Here is a 20558-nt window from a genome sequence, read left to right on the forward strand (position 1 = left end):
AATGAGGTCCAGCTGGAAAGCATCTACTCAGAGGATCAATGTGCCTTTTTCCATGGAGTTAAAGGGCCAGTAAAGAGTAAAAGCCAGAGAGAAAGCTCTTCTGAAAAGGGCAACTTAAGTTACAGGCAGTGAAAGAAGTTTTCAATGTGTTAAACAGTTGAGAAAAGGGAGTTTCTGTTAAACCATCCCCATGAGAAAAATGAGGATTTAACTCTGACAGGTGGTTGGGAACAGCTCAGTGAGGGGGACTCAGCAAAAATATGGCAAATCCCCCCAAAATCCCCTAGCAGGTCATTGACACTCCGTGCATGGTAAAATCACTGTGGGCACAAATGAATGCAATTCCATTCCAGTTCCTTAGGGAATATGCCAGCACATGCCCATCCTCCTCTTCCTCCTAGGAAATGAGTGGGGGTAGCAGAGCTGCGTCCAACCCCCTCCAGCTCCTCTAATGTCCTCAAGCTAAACCTTGAACTAAATTTGATTTCATATTTTTGTTTCCTTTTTTCTTTTTCTTTTTCTTTTTCTTTTTCTTTTTCTTTTTCTTTTTCTTTTTCTTTTTCTTTTTCTTTTTCTTTTTCTTTCTCTCAGCTATAACTGAAGCATCCTCTCTGAGAAGGTTCATCATCAGCCTCAGTGCTAATGAAAAAATGTGATAATGTTTGTCTCCTTCCTGTGGGTGGTGGGAGGCACAATCTAATTAAAGATTTGCCAGCAGCTCGAGTGCTGCAGATGGATGGTTGTTTGGGAAATGCTAAGTATTATTATGATGATGATGATGAATGCTACCATCAGCTTTCAAAAACAGGTAACAGGAGGTGAAGCAGGTGGTAAAAACAGAGGCAGGGCTTGTTCTACTGCTACACCTTCATTTCAGCCTCATATAAAAGTGGCTGTGCGGGGTGGCAGCAGGAGATCCTATCTCTGCCCCAGGAATGAGCGGCTTGTGGATGGGCTGTGCTGGCTCCTGATGAAGGGTTTGTCTTTCCAGCTGCAGGAAGAGCAGCTGCCAGGACCTTTGGCTGCTTTGGGGATATTTTCTGGGCCCCTTTGTAAGAGAAGGGTAGGATCAGCAGCTCCTTCCGGCCATGGATGAGCAGGACACCTTAGCGACAAAATCCAACATCAGGCAACAGTTATACAAGAAAAAAACACCCCTGAGACACCAGCCAGGGCATCCTGCTCTTTTTAAAATCAGTATGGATATGGATACAAACACATCCCCAGCTCACTCCAGCTGCATGGCCACTGGGTCAAGTACAGAGACACTTTAACTCTATTTATAGAATCATAAAATTGTTTCGATTGGAAAAAACCTCCAAGATCATCAAGTCCAAACAGCACGTGCTGAAAAACATGATCCAGAACAACTGCTTGATATTGAAGTTGTGTTAAAAGCAAGTCTCCATCTAGGACTGTCCTAAAATATCCATCACTAAAGAAATAAATGTGAGGATGGGTTATGGTTGCACCTCTTTGTAATAAACCATCTCTGTACCATTGATCCAGACCCTTCATACCTCGTTTGGGTACCTAAACTATTTACAAACTGTTTTTAGTTAAAATGAAAATCATTAATTCTCATGCAGAAATGAAACCCAACTGTATTTCCTTCCTTAATCACAGGCTGGATCTCTCCTCCTGACCTTCATACCTTGGAAAAGAATGTGCTCCAGAGCTGGAAAACAAATTAGTGAGTACTAAGCTGACAGTCCTGGGATGTTTGTAGGAGCAAGGAGTTAATGAGGCAAACAGAAACTATTCCAGACACTGGATGCTGTGGAGGCAAAAGGCGTTTGGTGGCCATGCAGTGATAGGGGCCAAAGAAAGGAGTGGGAAAGGAGAGAGCAATTCGTTTGAGCTGTGAAGGATTAAATAAACCCTATCCCACTTCCAAAAGCAAGGAGTGCTTCTAAAAACCATCTTTTATTTGTGTGCCCTGGAAAGGAAAAAACCTCTGGCTTTCGGGGGTGGGAAGAAGATGACTGCATCCAGTTTGGGTCTGTTCCTGGTCCAGCTGCTAGTGCTGCCCTCCTCTGGCTGTTTAATGGGAATAATGATGCTTCGGCTGTTTCCTAAAAGAAAAGAATTCAGAGAAGACCAGAAATAATTCAGAGCATCACACAGGGCCTTTTTGCTCTTCAGTGAACCCATCCCTGTCTTGTAGCATTCCCAGTTACTCGGTTTGTCCGAGTAACTTCCTCATGGGGGGTTCTCTGCCATTTGCAGGTGGCATCTGCAGAATGGGTTGTGTCTGCCCACAGCAGCCAGAAGAAGTCATTACGTTTGGAAAAACTATCCTGCCTTGGCAGAAGAAAAAAAAAAGTCTGCAAAATGCTCCTCATGTTCAGTGGTTATGACTCATGAGACCTAATCATGAGTTTATGACATAGATTTATGGAGATGCAGCTCTGCTGCTTCATTCTCCTCACACTCAGTCTGTTTGCACCTCCCAGTATCCAGCCCTGCAAAATAAACGAGCTCAGCAGTGGATATGCAGGAAAGCTGACATTCAAGGAAAGCTGGTTAGTCTTTATAGCACTGTTAATAAGCAATAAAATCCAGGCTGTAGTCTCTGTAGTCTGTGACAGACTTTTTGTACAAGGGGAATGAGCTTAAAAAATGAGCTTTGGCTTCCCTTGAACCTGCCAGGAGCTGCTTTTCTGTGCAGTCATGAACATGGGCACAAAAATCTCCTGCCATCCATCCCCCCACTACACAGCAGAGAGAAGATCTTAGTGCGGAACATCCTTCCAGCCCCGGGGTTTGAGACACGAACAATTGCAATTCACCTTGTGCTGTTGGTTACATATATATATATATATACATATATATATATATACATATATATATGTATACATATATATGGAGATTATATATATATAATCTCCATACTCACTACTGGCATATTTTCCTCCTATCTAGGAGGTGACATTTCCAGTCACTCTTTGTAGGAGATTAGCTAGCAAACACAGATTAAACCAATCCATGTGCCTGTTTCATATTGCTTTCCAAGATGAGGGGGTTTATTTTCTATGGAAAACTGAGACATTTCATGAATCCCTGCTGCTTACCTGTGTATCTTACAGTCCTTCAGGCTTTGCAGGTCTGAGGGATGGATTTTTCTAAGCTATTATTACACACTCTGTAATTTATCAGTCTTAAATTTAAGGATATCAGCTCAGTGAGGATTTTTATTTCACATTTATTCACTCTCTTAGCCTTTAAGTGAACATGAAAACAATTAACAAAACCCCTCTTTAGTTCAAAGCTTCAGTAATAACATTTGTATTGTGAGAAATCAAGCCCTTGTGTTGCAAAAATTTCCATAATCTCACATTCAACACTCTCTTACTCATCCTGCTTGAGGTGATGCCTTGCTCCAGAGGTGCATGACCTCAGCCTGGAGATTTCCCTGACTTCAATCACGGCAGTCAAAGCCTCCAGGCTCTTGGAAAAGTCAGCTGGCTAAAGGATGCCCTCCATCCCTATGGAAACACACGGGGGAGCCCATAGGATGAAACAATCTTGTCATGTTGAATTTCCATGCTTTGTTTTGTTGCTAAAAATCACTTCAAGCTGTGCCTGTATCCAAGCCAGAGATATTTGGGTATGGATGGAGGGCAGCCATCCCTGCATGCTCAGCCTTCCTCCCAGTAGCACCACAGGGGCACCTCTCACTCTTCCAAAACATAAATATTGCATTAGATTTCTTTATTTTGGAAAAAGGATTCTTTGTGTATTTGGAGCAGGAGTTTGAACCCTCTTCATTCTTCATCAGAGCCATTCAAGAAGGCAGCTTGGGACCTGCTGTCACACTTCTGCTGCCGGACCCCCAGGCTGATGTAGGGCTCTCCACTGCCTCTCCTGAACCTCTGGAGACAGCTGTAACACAGGAGCAATAAATCACTAATAGAAAAGTCCCCAACCTAATGCCATTCACCAGAACCCTCATTCTAGAGATCCTAAAATGCTGTTGATGGGGGATTGGGTGGGTTTTGTTCTGTATAAAGTCTATTTGATGGCATGGACTGAACTATCCATTCTGTAGCTCACACAGCATCCCTTAGAGCATCCTTAAAGTGGGATAATCTTCCCATCCCCTTGCAGAAGCCAAACTGGGGGCTGGTAATGCTTTAGTTATTGTACCTCTAATAATTCAGTGACCTTCAACTGCTTCGAAGTCGTTGTGAAGCTGGAGATGAAGTGTCAGGGGGTCCTGGTAATGCTTTGATGTCTCTATCAAATTAAAGTCTGACTTCAGCAGTTAGTGCAGACGAAAATAAGCAGTGTGAGTTCCAGGAGCACCTCTAGGGACTTGGTTGTTAGACTTCTCCCTGTTTAACGCCTGTGTCTCTCACTGATGCTGTTTTGCATTCTGTGCACTCAACAAATACTGTGTCCTGAAACTTGCAGTAGTCTGGGACTGCTTAGTCAGCTGTGACTTTGTATGGCAGGAAGGGCTGGGTTACATCTGTGTCTCATGGCAGACATCCCCTCCTTCCTGCCCACCCCAGACCTGCACCAGTTCCTGTCCCCTGTCCCAACCTCTGTCCCAGCTGTACCAGTAAGTGAGGGTGTAGTTTACAGCCAGGATGGCCACAGCAGCTGCCCAGTGCCAGAAGAAGCACATCGTGAGGAACGTGATGTTGCTGTGGTCATTCTCATCCCACACTGGACCTCCCCATGGCTGGAAAAGCACCACACCAATCTGGGTAGAACAAAAAGTCTATTACATTGGGGAAAAAAATTATAGAATCCCAGAATCTCAGAATGGTTTGGGTTGGAAGGGACCTTAAACAACCTATGCCAGAGCCTCACCATCCTCACTGTGAATTACTTTTATTCATGTGGTGACCAATGAACTTGAGCCCTGATCAGGACAGAGATTTTTGCTCAGAGAGTGAAGTCCATCCTTGCAACGAGAGGCCATAGAAAGCCAATCTGTGCTCAAGATCTCTCTTTTTCTGTTCAATATCCAGACACAATTGTCCCTCAGCATTCCAAACTCCAAGCCGTCCTTTAAAAACTCCAGATTTAGTACTTTACTGGCTCAGCCCAGTTTTTAACCTCTGAATAAAGGCTGGTTTGAGCTAGTGCAGCCTTGAAAAAGAGAAGGGAAACTGGTTTGGTTTTGGGGTATGGTTCGGCTGTTTTTTTTGTTGTTGGGGTTTTTTTTTTGTTGTTGGTTTGTTTGTTTTTTGTTTGTTTGTTTGTTTGGGGTTTTTTTTGGCAGCTTAGTTTTGAGAGCAATTATCTCCAGTTGATTTCTTTGCTTCTCCAACTCCTACCAAAGCAGGCAGCTGGCTGTATTTTAGCTCAGCTGTTTAATTGCTGGTGGGGTTTGTATCTTTCCACTAAAACAAAGGGAGGGCTGCAGAGTGCATTAGACACATTAAGCAATTAGTACTTGGTCGTTCGATACTGCAAAATGTTGCTCACTTGCTTTCACTCTTCCCCTCAGAGAAGCAATAAGCCAAGACAAACAGCTCTTGCAGCAGGAGCAGTCATCAGAGATGACCTGTGATAAGTAAATTTTCATTCTGGGTTATGAGTTATTTATGAAGTGAGCCTGGCAAAATTAACCTTGGGAGATGTGCAATTGATATGTGATGTGCAGCTGCTTCTCCTCTTTTCCCCTTGCTTTGTTACTCTGGGAAGGCAGAACTGACCTGCCAGAACCACGTTCCCTGGACGATGGTGATGCTGGCTCGGAACAGCTCCAGGACAATGTTGTCACGCAGGAAAACCTCCAGCAGGATGCTACCGGCTCCAGCGAAGATGGTGATGAGCAGCAGTGAGTGGATGTGCTGATCCAGCATGGGGCGATGAAGGACGTGGTAATAGAAGAGACAGCCTGCCAAAACACGAGCCCTGCTTAGAGCAGCGTTAACAACAGCCGTGGCCACCAAGTCGAGTAAATTACCTGCCTGGACGACAAATTGAGACAGGCCACCATGAAAAGAAGGGACTCCACAGAGCACCAGTCCCTAGGCCTTCTGGCATCCCAGCATCCTGGAAGGATGAGATGCCCAACCTTGGGGCAGGAGGATCTGAGCAATATGGGGATCAAGGACAGGGTAGTTTTCTTCCCACATCTGTGCCATCACCTCTTCAGATAACCCTTCCCTTGTAGCCAGGCTTCTGCTGTGTATTTCTTTCCTATTGCTAAACTTCACCATTTTTTGGGAGCTGTAAATGATAGATTTCCTGGTCGTACATGCCAAACTCTGCATGTAGAGCTGCCCCTGCTCCTGCTGCCTCAAAAACTGCTGTGATCAGGAGAGTAACAGGAGCTGAGCTTTCATTAAGGAGGTTTCCATATAAACAAGACCTTCTTTTCACATGGCAGGGGATGGGAATGAGACAATTTTTAAGCTTCCTTTCAAGCCAAGTCTTTCTATGATTCTATGATCCAAGAGGGGTCTGGAATCCCAGCTGGTGACTTGCAAGGCAGCCTGAGGACAAAATTATATTCACGTAATGCTGAAAGCGGAATAAATAATTTCAAATTGCCACATGCCACACAAGCAGATGAGGCTGATGATGCTTGCAGTGCAATTAATGGCTCTCAGGAGGCAGGAGAGAATAGGGAAAGAGAGCAGCCTGTGGATGGCAGAGGAATTGCAGAGTCCACGAGTTGCTTCTCATAACGAGGAACCTCATTCTGCTGCTTTGCACTGCAGTAGCCCCAGAAATCCCAAACCAGAACCCATCCATGCCTGTATTTCGCATCTCATTCCAGCCTGGCCTGCCATAATATATCCCCTACAATGTGTCCTATCTCCAGAGGCACGTGGAGCAATATCTCAGTCAGGCAAATTTTAGTTCTACTCTGACTCGGTCCCCAGCATCCCTCCCCAAAGTATGCACCACCTTCTACCAACCTTCAACGAACACAGCCACAGCCAACATGAGGCGATCCAGACCCCGTGGCACCACCTGGGAGATGTAGGTGAGGACATCCACTGCCCCAGAGAGGCCGTAGAAGAGGTACATGGTGGTGTGCTGCCAGTTCATCAGCTTCACCCAGTCACGCTTCTCCCCGCTGTAGAGGTACAAGTGGGGACCGTCTGGGACGAACTGCTCTGCCAGCATCCCTGCAGGACACCCAAGAGCATGGAGTTTTTGGGGGTTTATTTGCAGTGGTTGAGACTACTCCTTGCTGCTGGGGGTTCTGAAGCAGGTGAGTTTGCATCAGGGAGAAAAGACTGGATGGAAAAATCAGACCTGTGTTTAATGGCAGCTCAGCTTTGGGAAGGGGTATGAGACTTGCTTTTCCACATCAAGCTATACCAGAGATCAAGGCAAGATGAATATCAAGGATGCATCCAGGCTGCCCAGGGTAGTGCTGGAATCACCATCCTTGGAAATGTTCAAATACATATAGATGTGGGGCTCAGGTTCATGGTTGAGTGGTGGACCTGGCCGCAGTTAATGGTTGGACTTAATGATCTAAAAGGTCTTTTCCAGTCTTAAAGATTCTGTGATCATTCCACATCTAGACCAGTTTCTCTTGAGTCAGCTTGTGTACAGTCACCACTGCAGGCTAGGAATTCACTGGCACAGCAAGTGAAATACAACCCTTACCTATGAGAGAAAAGATGACTTTGATTCCCCCTTCAATGGCATCCACGCGCTGGAAACAATAAATCCTGTGGGATTTCTTATTTATTTTCTGGCTGAGATACTGTAGTGGGTATTTCACAGACCACCAGAGCCCAAAGAGCAGGAAGAAGCTGCCTGGAAGCGCGTGACCCTTAAAATTCGCCATCCTGTCACCGTCCTCTGACTACGAGGCAAAAAAACCCCAATGTCATTATTCAATTTACACATATTTGGCATAACACTAGAAAAAAATAGGACTTCCCTTTCAGGGAGGACTGGAGAAGGCTTGACCAAACACATGGGAATAAGAATGAGCACTGGGATCACCTGGGACCTCTCTGAGGTCCTTGCCCCAAGATTAGGAAATATCAAAAAAAGCCACAGTTGTTTCAAAAAGGGCCCAAATCTGCTACAATCTCTGACACATCCCAGCCTGAACCTTTTATTCCAAGGATCCCTCCCAGCAGTAGGTCCTGCTTTTCTTGCTCTTCTGCATGCATGAGCAGAAGAATCTGCTGCAGACCAGGGCAGGGTGGGCTTTTCGGGACCAAACAGGAGAGATAACACACAGAGAAAACAGGAATGTCAAGGGGTAAACATCAGCACCTTTCTTTAGCTCCTTGAACAGCCACAGAAGTGGTGTGCAAAGTCCAACATTTTTTAAAATCTCTGCACTTATTTCAGGCCATGGAAGAGGTGAAAAATACCCTGCATCTATTCCACAAACCAAAGCATTTTGTTAAAAATATACATTCAAAAATACTCCAAAAGCTGCTGAAAACAAAACACTGCGGGTTTGGGCAAACAAACCAAGTCGTTCCCTGCATCCCAACCTGTTCACAGTCCTTCCTCCCTCTCCTGAGCATCCCTAAGCCAGGATTTGCACCAAGCTGCTGGAGCCTCCGTGCTGGAGCACACACACACATGGTTTGCAGGATGCTGGGGGACCCATTTCCTGGGAGAATTACAGCAATTAAACCCAGCCAACTCCTGTTTGCTGTTTGCTTAATTAGATTGAGAACTGATCACCTCTTTCATCTGGGCTCGACCATATGTTCGAGGGCTGCCTTGGTGTGAGGTGGTGTCAGACAGGGCAATTAGGAACGTTTTAATTGATAATGGAAGGCTGTGCTGCTGGTGCCCAGGACTTCCTTCTCAGTTTAGTAACTTCTCTCTGCCAGTCACAGAGACTGGTCAGAAACCATCTCCCTTGTGGAGTGGATGCTGTCCATCCACATAGCAGGAGTTGCATGGTTTGGAGCTGGATCTGAGCTCGCCATCCCAGACATCCTCATTATCCAGAAACCACATTCCCCAGCAGCATTTTGGGCTTCAGTTCCCACTCGCTGGAAATAGAAACCAAAAATGTTCTTATTCTGCTGTTGCACAAGGAATAATTTGCATGTGGGGTTAAACATGAGTTGTTGCTGTCAGCCTTGGAGAGAGGGAGTAATTTCTTTGGCTTTACTAATATCTGATTTCAGGTTGGTTTGTACCAGGGACATCTTGTTTCATCCCTTGAAGTCCCTGGCTGGTGCAGATACCGTCTCCCAGTGGAGTCTGTCCCTGAGCAGGAAAATCCACTGGGTTAGAAACAATCTCCTAAATCCCTGCAACCAACCTGCCTGATCTGAGCTGGTTTAACCAAACAGCTAATCCAACAGCTCGAGCTAAGCAAACATTGGCTCCATGTGTAAACATCGCCCCAGTACATGCAGCCACACATGGCAGCACATGGGGCCAACGTCCCTGCAGTGCCACCAGGCTGGTCCCCATCCTGCCTTCACCAAGCACCGCTGAGCTATCCTGGTGGCTTCATGAAGATGAATTTAGTGGGGATTTAATCCAAGAGTGGAAACACTGTGCATGGTAGGGACTGGCAACTTTGCAGGTCACTGTTAACATTGCAAGGTTCTGCTTTATTTCATTACTTAAAAGGAAAGATTTATTGATAGTGGGTGCATTGGGTAATTAAACAGAAAATCAAAGCAAGATGCTGTTTACCAGCAGTGCTGACACAGTCCAGTGGGTTAATACAATCATCTCTGTAGTCCTTTGAAAGGGGCAATTGTGGAATGGGAGCATCCACCTGTTTCCCTGTGATTAAGGGAACAGCATTCCCGAGCCATGAAGAGGGCTGAACAGTCTGTATTTTCTGGGTGAGTAGAGAATCTCATAATATACATGAAATGGGAGTAATGGCTTTAAACTGAAAGAGGGGAAATTTAGATTAGCTACAAGGAGGAATGGTATAATATTAGGGTGATAACTGGAAGCAGAACCAAACCCATCCCAAAATACCACAAGAAGAAGGATTGCAGCCATATCATGCCATATTAATGCAATAATTATAACATGACCACAGCAATATACAGCCAAATATATAACTGATGTAGCTCTTGCAATTACATATTAAAGACTGATATGAAGTGGGGCCTGATCTCCCACATGAGATTGGTGCAGTCAAGCCAGGACAACTGAAGGATACACTGATTGATCACAATTAAAAGTTCAGCTAAATGGGGTATGCACAGCCACCTTACAGTGCTTATGTGATCTGGGCTGAGCTCATGGGGAGATGGGGACTCTTTTGGGGTTGCTGGTCTCCATTCCTGCCTGGTAGCAGGGAGCACATGGCTCAGCTAGGACACGTGACCAGCAAAACTATTTCTCCTGCTTCTCTTCCTCCTCTGAAAACATGCAGTGGGTAAGCACAGGGGAAAAAACCAACCACAGTTATGTTTGTGCCCTGGGGCAAACAGCTCTTGTTTATCCCTGTAGCTCCAAAGGAAGTGTGGCATGCCTACAATCATAAGGGAAAAGAACAAGCTGAAGGCCCAGTGCATGCTGGTGTTGGTGGCCACAGCCACCATCCCAGGGCATCCCTGACGAGCCTGACTTTGTCCCTTCAATCATCACCCAGCCTGCATGTTTGGCAGTACCCCCGTGTCCTTTCTGGCTTGTCATTAGTGCTCTTTGCCCCGTTTATTATGGTGCCCTATACTGTGTCTGCTTAATGATTTACTGTTTCATCTGCTCTTATCACCTCCCAGAGGAGCTGGTTTCTTCTTGGTTTATAGCTAATGCACCCAACCACCTGGAGAGGCATCTGGAGGATGGTAAGAAGCCCGATTCAGCTTTCACCTCCTCCTCTCACATTACCCTGGCAGCTACAAACTCTCTTTTCAGCCAAAAGCTGGGCCATTTTAATACTCCAAATGTTTCTTTTGCTTTTCTGAGGTTTGTTGTTTGTTTTTTTGTTGATTGGGGTTTTTTGTTTATTTTTTTGGTGTTTTGTTTTGTTTTGATGGGGTTTTTAAAGTCCATTGATAGTGTCTCAGTCAGGGCATCACTTCCATCTTCCCCAGCTTGGAAATTACAGTCTAAAGTTCACCAGTGGGGAGAGCTCACAGCCATCACACCTACAATTAACTTTGCCCTTCAACCTCTGTAAATCAGGCAGTGCAGACACATCAGAGCTGGTTTGCTCACCGTGGGACCTGAGCTTGGCTCTCAGAGCATATGTGGGTGACAGGGATGGTCCCCAGGGAAAGGCTGACTCAGGGAAAAGGAGAAATGTCTTGGCTTGCAAAAGAACCACTCAGGTTGAGCTCAGGCTGAACTGGGGAAAGGCACTGAGATGTGTATCTGGAAATAATGAAGCTACCTCCAGCCTTCTAGAGGGGCTCTTGTGTTGAATCTGCAGCTGCAGGAGCACATCAAACACGGTCCTACAGACTGACAGCAGCTGAGGTGCTGCACTCAGAAAACCATCCTCAGTCAGCCCCTTCCCTATCCTGCATTTCCTCTGTGTGCATCCCTGAATACAACATAACCCCACAGCCCAAATCCAGCACCTGAAGGGCATGGCAGTGATCCAGACCCAGGGGTGAGATATACTCTGAGGTCAGAGAGATGGCAGGAGACACCCAAAAGGTATCAGGAGAGGCATCACTGACACTGATAAGCTCTCCTGTACCCTGTGCTGCCTCAGTCATTACCAGCACTGTCTTATTTGTCTGCAGAGGTGCTTATAATCATAGCAGCACTTCCATTAGCTCCTGCAGGAGCTGGATCCCTAATGCATTAATGTCAGGCTAAAACTCTGAACGCTTTCATCCCATTATCATCAGGTTCTCTTTTCCCTCTGTCTCCGTCCGCACCAGGAAGTGTTAACAGTGACTCTGAGCAATCATCTTCTTCATGCTGGTGAGCTCAGCTGCGTCTGCCAAAACAGGAAAGCAACTTTTCTGCCTCTAAAGGATCCTTAAGGGGTTTGGACTTAGGTTAAAAAATTGTCCTCATCATTGGAAATTATTAGGGTCTATTGCCAGGAAGTATCTGAAGGACCATCAGATACTGCAGGAGATTGTACAATGGCTGCAGACTGAGAACACCAACAGAGATAATCCATCCCCCTGAGACCAGAAAGTTCAACATGAATGTTCAAAGTGGGATGAAAGCTTTAAATTCAGGATGCTGGACCAGTGGTCTATTTAATAGGCACAATGGATCCACCTGGAAAGAGACATGGGGAGAGAGAGATGGAAAAAGTGGTGATGGAGATGTTATACTGCTCTCTGCTTCCTCTTCCTTATGCTGCCTCTTTTTGCCTCCAGTTTTATAAGCCCCTGGTTTGGATTCTCCATCCCTATTCTTGCTCTGAGCCTTGCCATCAGAGAACCAGCAAGAAGCTACGTCCTAGCAAAGAAAGCTGAGAAATAAAATAAAGCAGCCGACGCCTAACTACAGGGGCTCAGAACAGGCACTTTGACATTCCTTCTCTTTCAACCTGCATTTTTTTTATTTGTGTTTTTAAGACAGCGAGGTCTGACTTTAAAAATTATTTGTTGGAGGAAATGCATGTTACCATCTCAAAAGCCATTTTTCTTTTCCTCTATGTGATGGTAAAGAGATTAAAGTGCTTTCTAAAGGAGTGGGTGCCATCTGTGGCCTGAACTGCCTCCTTGGCTCCATGATGTGTGATGGAATAGCCTTGACTCCAACAACCCCTATGACCTCACAGGTACCAACCCAAAATAAACTCAAACCCAGCATTATCACCATCAAAAATGCCACAAAAATCAGTATTTATAGAATCGTAGAATCACAGAATGGTTTAGGTTGGGGGGATCTTCAAGATAATATAGTTCCACTCCATGCCACAGGAAGAGACACCTTCCACTCAACCAGGTTTCTCCAAGCCCCATCTAACCTGGCCTTGGACTCCTCCAGGGGTGAGAAAGCCACAACTTTGCTGGACTCCTCAACTTCTCAGGGCATTTCCCAAAGACAAGATGAATGCTTGTCCTCAAATTGTCCCAATTGCCCCAGAATGTGATGCAGGTTAAGCACTGTGTGTCTTCAACATCCCTCACGGAAAACTATCCAAGACAAAGAATTAAAACCATTTCCATTGCAATATAGCCCCAAAATATCCATAAAACACATAACCTTCAGCCTGCTGAGTACCACAGATTGTCCCTGGGTATCCCAGAGCTGTGGTTCCCAATATTCCCAATATCCCAATATATGGAGCCTCGGCCATCGCACCCTGTGCTGCCAAGGTTAAGGGTTGGTAGTTTTTTAATGACAAGCTGGTAGGAAGAATGGAAGAAAGAAGGAAAAACACCTTCCCCTACAGCAAAGGTGGCCCTGCCCACAGCAAGGGAGGTGGCCCAAGATGAGCTTTAAGGTCCCTTCCAACCCAAACCTTTCTGGGATTCTACTATTCCAATCTGCAATTTTAGGCAGTGTGAATAACTTTTCTTGCCATTTCTGCAGTGAGAGGAAGGTGGGGAGGGAGTTTTTTGTTCAGTGCACACAGCAGCATTTTCAGTTTAGCTGTGAGGCAGAGGGTTTGTATTTAATTTGGCTGGGAGTGGAGCAGGGAGCCAGCAAGGTATCCTCACAGAGTGGCTCGGGGGTTTTGGGGCCCCGCTGCCCCCAGGCTGCCCCACTCTCACCTCTGCCTGCTTTGGGGCCCCACATATCATGTTTATTTTTCAACTTCCTCCTTGGAAAAAGTTGCTGCGGGTTTGCTGGGCTGTCCCGTCACCTTCCAGCTGGGCAGGGACAGCAGCCAAACCCCCTGAGCCCCTTCACGGGGACCCTAGGGCAGGGGGACACGCCAGTGGGCTAAGGACACTCAGATCTCTCCAAATTTACTTTCCTAAGGGGAGCGGTGGTTCACCCACCCAGACCCCTCTCTTACCTCCCTTTGGAGTTTGTATGCCAAATTGAGGGGTCCCTAAAGGCCAGGCAGGGGGGTCCCTTCCCATCCCACAGCGTGGGGTGACCTCCCCCCTCCCCATGCTAGCCCTGACCGGCAGAGCCTTACCTGTCCCGTTGATCCCAGTGCTGCACCTGCTCCCAGGTGAACTGTGCTCCTCCCCTGCCTGTGGCACCTGCTTCACCTGCCTCCTCCCTGCCTCACAAACCCCAGCCAGGAGGGAAAGGTGACCCTGGACACAGAAATCCCCCACTCCTGGGCACACCAGATGCTTTAATTTGCTCTCTTCTCCCACAAAAGTCATCCATTATTTGCTGACTTCTGGCTGTCTTTTCTCCCCCAAATATTCAATTTCTCACATTTTGGGCAAAGATTAAGTTTCCTTCTACCAGAGTTCCCCATCACCCACCTCATGCAGGGTGGGATACAAGAGAGCTGTGGGATATGGGGGATCGAGAGGAGCTGTGTGGGGCATTACCCCCCAGCATCCAGGTGCCCACACCCCTCATCCCCAGAACACTGCATTAATTATTAACTGGATTAATTCCTTCAGAGCCCTTCATTTTCCATGCTTCCCAGGTTTGATGGATGCCCCTCCTGGGATCCCCACTCATAACCCATATTTCAATGCCAAATGCAATTTTCTGACCAGGCCTCCTATAAAACTGAGTTTATTCTTAATAATACTTTCCACTTTCATCTTGAGTCCTGCAAGTGCTTTACAAATGTTAAATAATTAACCCTCATTACACCCTTGGGAGGGAGGGAAGCATTATTATGTCTATTTGTAAAGGAAGCTCTGACAGGGCCTTCTGTGCTCCAGCCCTGGGTTCTACTCACTTTTAGGGAGCAGTGCATCTACTTACAGCACTGAGAGCAACTACACCTGCCACAGGAAATTTGTAGTAAGAAAGCCGGATTTTAATGTTTTAAATATATCCATCCTGATTTATAAATGCTTTGAGGGTTACAAGAACTGTCTGGCAATCCCCTGTCTTTTTATTTTATTACTCTATTACTATTTCAATTTATTGACATCAGATCTATTCCCACTCCTGGTCCCACAATGTTGTTTAAACAGATGAGTTATAAAATAATAAATAATTGTCCATTAATCCATCCTTTCTCACCTCCCAGAGAGGTGAGTGCTTCTGGAAGAGAGGGAGCATCCCACAGTCATCCTCTCCTTTATCAGTGGTGGGGTTGGATGCCCAAAGCCTCAGTGTTTTTCAGGTGGGATGATTCAAATTTTCCAGAGGCAAAAGCCAAGCTGCAGGTATTGCTTGTCCCTTCATTAAATTGTTTAATGAATGTCACAGGAACCTGGTGATATTTTGTGTCCTACAAGCCCTGGAAGAAATCAGAATTAATCGAGGGATTTACACTCAACATGCTCCAGGCACATAGAAGGATTATGCCCAGAAACCTACCCCCAAAGCTGAGGCTGAGGAATAAATGGAAGAAAAACAACTGGTGAGATGGAGGGCCTGGGAAAAATGAAGAATTATTTAGCTGGGGAGTTGCCACAAGTTCATGAAAAAACCCTGAAGGGATGTCCAAAAATGCAAATGAGAATCCAAAAAATGTCACGGAAAGGTCTTGGTCATGAGTGATGAAGTTGCTGTAGCTGTTTCATAAGAAGGGCTGAGTTTTGCTAATAACTAAACCTTTAGTTAAACCTGACTCTGAAATGGGAGCTTGCTCTCACCCAAAGATCTGCCGAGTCATGTTGGTGTTTCTTGGCTACCAGGAAATTTGCACCTTCAAATATTTGCAGAACAAAATCACGGGGTGTGTAGGGGGGGTGGATCTTACTCTAAGGAAACAATTAATCTCTCTGGGTGTATTTATTGTAGTAAAAGACCATCCCTTATCTGGGGTTATGCAGAACCTCAGCAGAATGTCTCATTTCCATGTGGTCCTGAACAACCATTTCCTGATGAAACGCACCAAAACCTGATGTCATCTCCAGCTTATATATCTATAACTTCCTAGAGCTCAGCCACCTTTAAAACCCTCACAGCTCCTTAGACGGCCTTGAAACAACAGGTAAAAGCTGTAAATTCATCTAACTTGTGTCCAGTTCAGGCTGTCACCATCCACGAGCACTGGACTACCACTGGAGGTGGGAATTCCGATCAGCACAGCACATCCAACCTAAAATAACCAGTCCTAATCAGCAAATTTCTGAATCTTATTGCGTTGCCATGAAATCAGTCCTGAAAAGAATTTCAGAATTCCTATACTAGGAATTTTTGAGGCCTCCAAAAAGCTCTTTTGTGTCCTGCCCATCTCTAATTTTCCACCTCCTGATGTCTATTTTCTCCCTGCTTATCCCACGCAGAGTTGCAGCTCCCAAACATATCCACAGGAGCTTTGGCAGCAAATATCACCCTGGTAGTCTCTTCACATCAACATGCAAAGCTTGGGAATGATCAAGAAAACAGGAGTTTGCTGCTCTGGGAATCATCTCAGGATGCCCTCTGGTTACACAATACCTGCAGTCTCCATGGATGCAGATGGGATACAGGCTAGAGCATGCCATGGGAGCGATGGTTGGAGAGAGCTCAAAACTAATGGCTCAGAGAAACCGGGGAAATCATGGAGTGTCAGAGCCAGGAAATTAGTTCCCTCATTTTCCTGTGCTGGCAGAGGGGATGAGTAAAGGAGTCATTTGCCACATGACCACACATCTGGAGAGAGGAGCTGCATAGGCTGCCTGAAATTTTAAGGGGCAGGAAAATGGGAAAGCAAGCTGGTACACTGGCCAGAGAGAGATATTTGTCTGGTCCCTTGCTGGAATATTGATGTATTTTCCAACCAAAATGATGATGCCTCATTTTCCTTCCCCTCCTCCTGCACCCAACAAAACCTGCCTGTGTAATGCAGGCAATGGATCTGCAGGGAAAAGGTTTTGTACCTAGATGGTCCCATTTCTAAGTGAGCCACCTCCTGGTGGCACCTCCCTCAGCCTTCCTGGTACCCAGGGAATGATCCCTCACAGCATCCTCCCATCTCAGTGCTGTCTGTCACCTGAGTGCTCAGCCATCGCGTGCAACCCAGATTTCCAGTGATGCTGAAGTACTTTGGAACAAGGGAAGGGGCAGACACCTGCAGCTGCTCCAAAGCACCATCACCTAAATTTACTCCTCTCTGTGGGCAGCTTCAATCCCCACGTACAGTGAGATGGGGAGTACAAAGTGCCCTGGGGAGGCACAAACTGGGAAATAACAAAGAAGATGGCAAGGGACCCACCAGACTCTGCCCAAAATATGACCTAATTCTTGCAAATGCCCTGTTCCCATGCAAAGATGTCCAGGAAGAAGTTTGCCAGATGGCAAAAGGAGGAGATTAATAAATCCAATATGGCACATCTGCAACTGCAGAGAGCAAACAGCAACTGTGCACAATCAGGAGGAAAAGGGATTGCTTTGGGGCAGAGTTGGGCAAGGAAAGGTAAGATAAACAAAGAAAATCCCCAAAGATTTGTGCTACACCCCCCGTAAACAGATCAGAAACCCCTGCTGGGCAAGAACAGGCGAGAATTAAATAAAAGCAGGGAGGACTTAGCCTTGATGTGATTCCAACTGCATCAGTCCCAGCTAGATGCCAGCACTATAGCATGCTTGGACATGGCAAAAGCATTAATAAGGGACAGAAGATCATTAAAAGGAAATTTGTGTAGCCAGAGAAAAGAAGTGGAAGAGAAAGAGAAGGCAGAACATGAGAAAACAGTGACAGGCAACAGAGAGGGCGGTTCAATAAGAGGTTGTGAAGGTTAAAGATGAAAACAACAGCACCCCATAGGGAGCACAATGTGGCCAAACTCCATGGGAAATTTTAACAGGATAAAAAATAACTCATAGCTGATGAGGAGTTAAAAAAATAAGTGGGAAGGCAAGGAAATGCTCCCCTAAAGCACCTCATATGGAGAGCGACCCATCTGGAAAGGTGCAAGGGAGCTGGGCAGTCGAGCTGGGCAGTCGTCAGGACTGTTCCATCAACATTGTCCCTGGGAGCCAGGCAGAATTAAAAGTGCAGCGATGGAACAAGGGCACATCTCAGTGGCAGAGGGAGGAATGTCACCTCCCCACCTGGGCTTGCCCTTGCTATACCCAGAACCAGATCACCTAATAACACAAGAGGAATCTGGGGGGAGGAACTTGTTCATCTTCAACACCTGGAGCTGGAAGAAATGTCTCTGAGTGATGGTGAGGTTGCTGGGGACGTGAAGCTGTGAAGGACCAGAAGGTTCAGATGTGGTGGGGAGTTTCATCTGAAATGAGAGAAAATCAGTTCATCACCTTGACATGTTAATACTGAGCCCTTTGCTTTTGAAATTAGAACTGGGAAGTGTCCTTCATACTGATATTTTTTTTTTCTTTCTTGTATTCATCATCTTTACAATCTTCCCCCCTCTTATCCCTCTCCCCAGCACTCCTGCTCCAACTAGCTTTCCCAAACAAACATTTATAATTTCTACTACCTTTCATTTAATTTTCAATCCTAAAAGTTGAATTACCATAAAAAATTACCATGAAAAAAGCGCCAGGGAAGTAGAGCAAATTCAAAACCTGACATTTATTGACCTTTAGAATTGGCATTACAGCTCTGATATGCTGCAAACCAGCATCTCCCACACTCTGCTGAAGCAACTTTGGATGCCAAAACATTCCAGTGTTCTCTGTAAATCCATCCCCACAGAGGAGAATGCTTTGGGAAGCCGGCACTGAAATTTTTGGGAGCAACCTTCACACCTGAGAGCTTGGACTGGGCATTTGTGTTGTTAGACGGCTGAAGAGAAGTGGGAATTGGGGGTTGGAGGGGTTTCTTGTGGATGTAGGGATGCGGGATACTGCCATGGTATCCCGCAGCCTTGGGGGGCAGCTATTGCACGGTGACCCGACATGTCCCAGCTGCGCAGAACGGAGCCCCGGGAATATTTGGGAACACTAGGTGGTGCTGAGGGCTAACGGAAAGGCTAACGCTCTCGTGAAGGGATACTCTGGCGTGCGAGAGTGAAGGCCTGGAAGGGCGGGGGGCGGGGGGGGGCGGGGGCGGCGGGGGTGGGGGGCGACGGGCAGGGGCTGCAACCCCATTTTGGGGTAGGTTGGGAGCCCAGCTCCAGGTGTGAGAAGCTCCTTGTGTCACTCTGTCACATTCCTCCCTCTCCAAAGGCACTTGGCAGCAGCTGGACTACCGCACTGGTTTCAAGGAGACCAGCTCTATCCCAGTTCTTTTCTCGACCTTCCCGGGATCATACCAGACACCACATCCCTGTTTTGCCAGTGGGAAAACGGATGCACAAGGAGAGGCATTATCCAAGGCAATTCCCAACCCATCTGGCAGCATCTCTTTTCCGGAAAACAGGTAGAATTGCCTTTTGGGGAGCCCTGAAACAAATGTAAAGGATTCAAACCATCCTTTAAAAAACAACGGTTGTGACAAAATGCCAGTTTTCACCACGGATCTCTTTACTGCTGCAGATTTGACGTGCATGGATGAGTTTTCCAGCGCCCGGTGAGAAACAAGGGGGCTGCTAATTAGGGTGAAACCCACTCAGGGCTGCCCCCCTCTCCCCTTTCACCCCCATTGCTTCTCCACGGGCTCCGGTTACGCCGCGGGTCCATAAACAGCGTCTGAAATAATAGTGCAGTTGTCACCGCCGGGCAGGGAGGGGGGACTATTTTAAAACGCCCGGCTTAGCCCAAAGGGCCGAGGGGATTGTGGCACGCCCCAGCTGTCCCCGCCGAGCGCGGGCGGGGACTTCAAAGTACCAGGCGGGATGTGTCAGCGCCAGCCTGTCCTGGCCCACTTGGCCGGGGAAAGGAGCCATGCTGGCCCGGGATGGGCTAATGGTGTTTTGACATATTGTTTCAAGAGCAATTGCCGGGACTCGGGAGATGTGCGGAGCAGCTGGAAGAGACCTGGGGGTGATGGAGGGAGAATGTTTTGAGGTGAGGGGGGAGTTAGGAGGAGGGTTGGGAGGGGGATGCACACATGGTGAACCTGTACATGTCTTTTGACTTCAGAAATTGGGGGGAATAAAGCAAAGCAGGGGGTGCTGCATTGCCTCTGCTCTGGAAATCTGCAAGTTCCCAAATGGGGCAAACAGGGACATGCAGGCTTCGAACTGAAAGAGAGAAGGTTAGATTGGATATTTGGAGGAAATTCTTCCCTGTGAGGGTGGAGAGGCCCTGGCACAGGTTTCCCAGAGAAGCTGTGGCTACTCCATCCCCAGAAGTGTCCAAGGCCAGGTTGGACAAGGCTTGGAGCAATCTGGGATAGAGGAAGTTGTCCCTGCCTGTGGCAGGGGGTTGGAACAGATGAACTTTAAGGTTCTTTCCAACCCAAACCATTCATTTTAGGATTCTATGAGCCCAAAGGGAAGCACATCTCATCAAAACATTTCTCCTTGTCCTGTGCCACTTCTGACTGTGACACACGTGACATCTCTGCTCATCGGGGAAAAGCTCTGAGTCTGGAAAAAGGGAGAAACACTAACAACTCATAATCCTATGGGATATCCAAACTTTGGCCATGGCTTGGCGATCCAGGCAGGGCTTCCCCATAGCTCCAGGAGAAGAGAGAAAACTTTGATACTGTCTCTAATGTAATAGCTAATGATTAAAGTATTATCAGTGCCCCTCTGGTTAGGGAAGGGCTGGATGGCTGAGAAGACAAGGATGTTGTTGTCATCTTGGCTGCTTCTTATTCT

The 20558-nt window shown here is 46.6% G+C and overlaps 1 protein-coding gene across 13 annotated transcripts in view; it reads right to left on the bottom strand.

Moving 5' to 3' along the window:
- Positions 1–655: 655 nt before the first annotated feature.
- Positions 656–20558, bottom strand: part of LOC146427418 (transmembrane protein 45B-like) — a 61919-nt gene continuing 42016 nt past the window's right edge. For 2 of the 13 annotated variants that reach the window (XM_085082013.1, XM_085082014.1), the window contains 6 exons: positions 14971–18116; positions 7591–7792; positions 6888–7100; positions 5673–5857; positions 4566–4711; positions 3190–3885 (listed from right to left, as the gene is read on the bottom strand). In XM_085082013.1, the coding sequence (XP_084938139.1) occupies positions 3768–3885; positions 4566–4711; positions 5673–5857; positions 6888–7100; positions 7591–7792; positions 14971–15009 (903 nt within the window). In that variant the 5' untranslated portion in view covers positions 15010–18116 and the 3' untranslated portion in view covers positions 3190–3767. The other 11 variants (XR_014856431.1, XM_085082015.1, XM_085082020.1 and 8 more) reach the window with 11 other exon arrangements.

Source organism: Lichenostomus cassidix, chromosome 24 (assembly GCF_008360975.1).
Source record: "Lichenostomus cassidix isolate B80296 chromosome 24, HeHo_3.0, whole genome shotgun sequence".
NCBI classification, from domain to species: Eukaryota; Metazoa; Chordata; class Aves; order Passeriformes; family Meliphagidae; genus Lichenostomus; species Lichenostomus cassidix.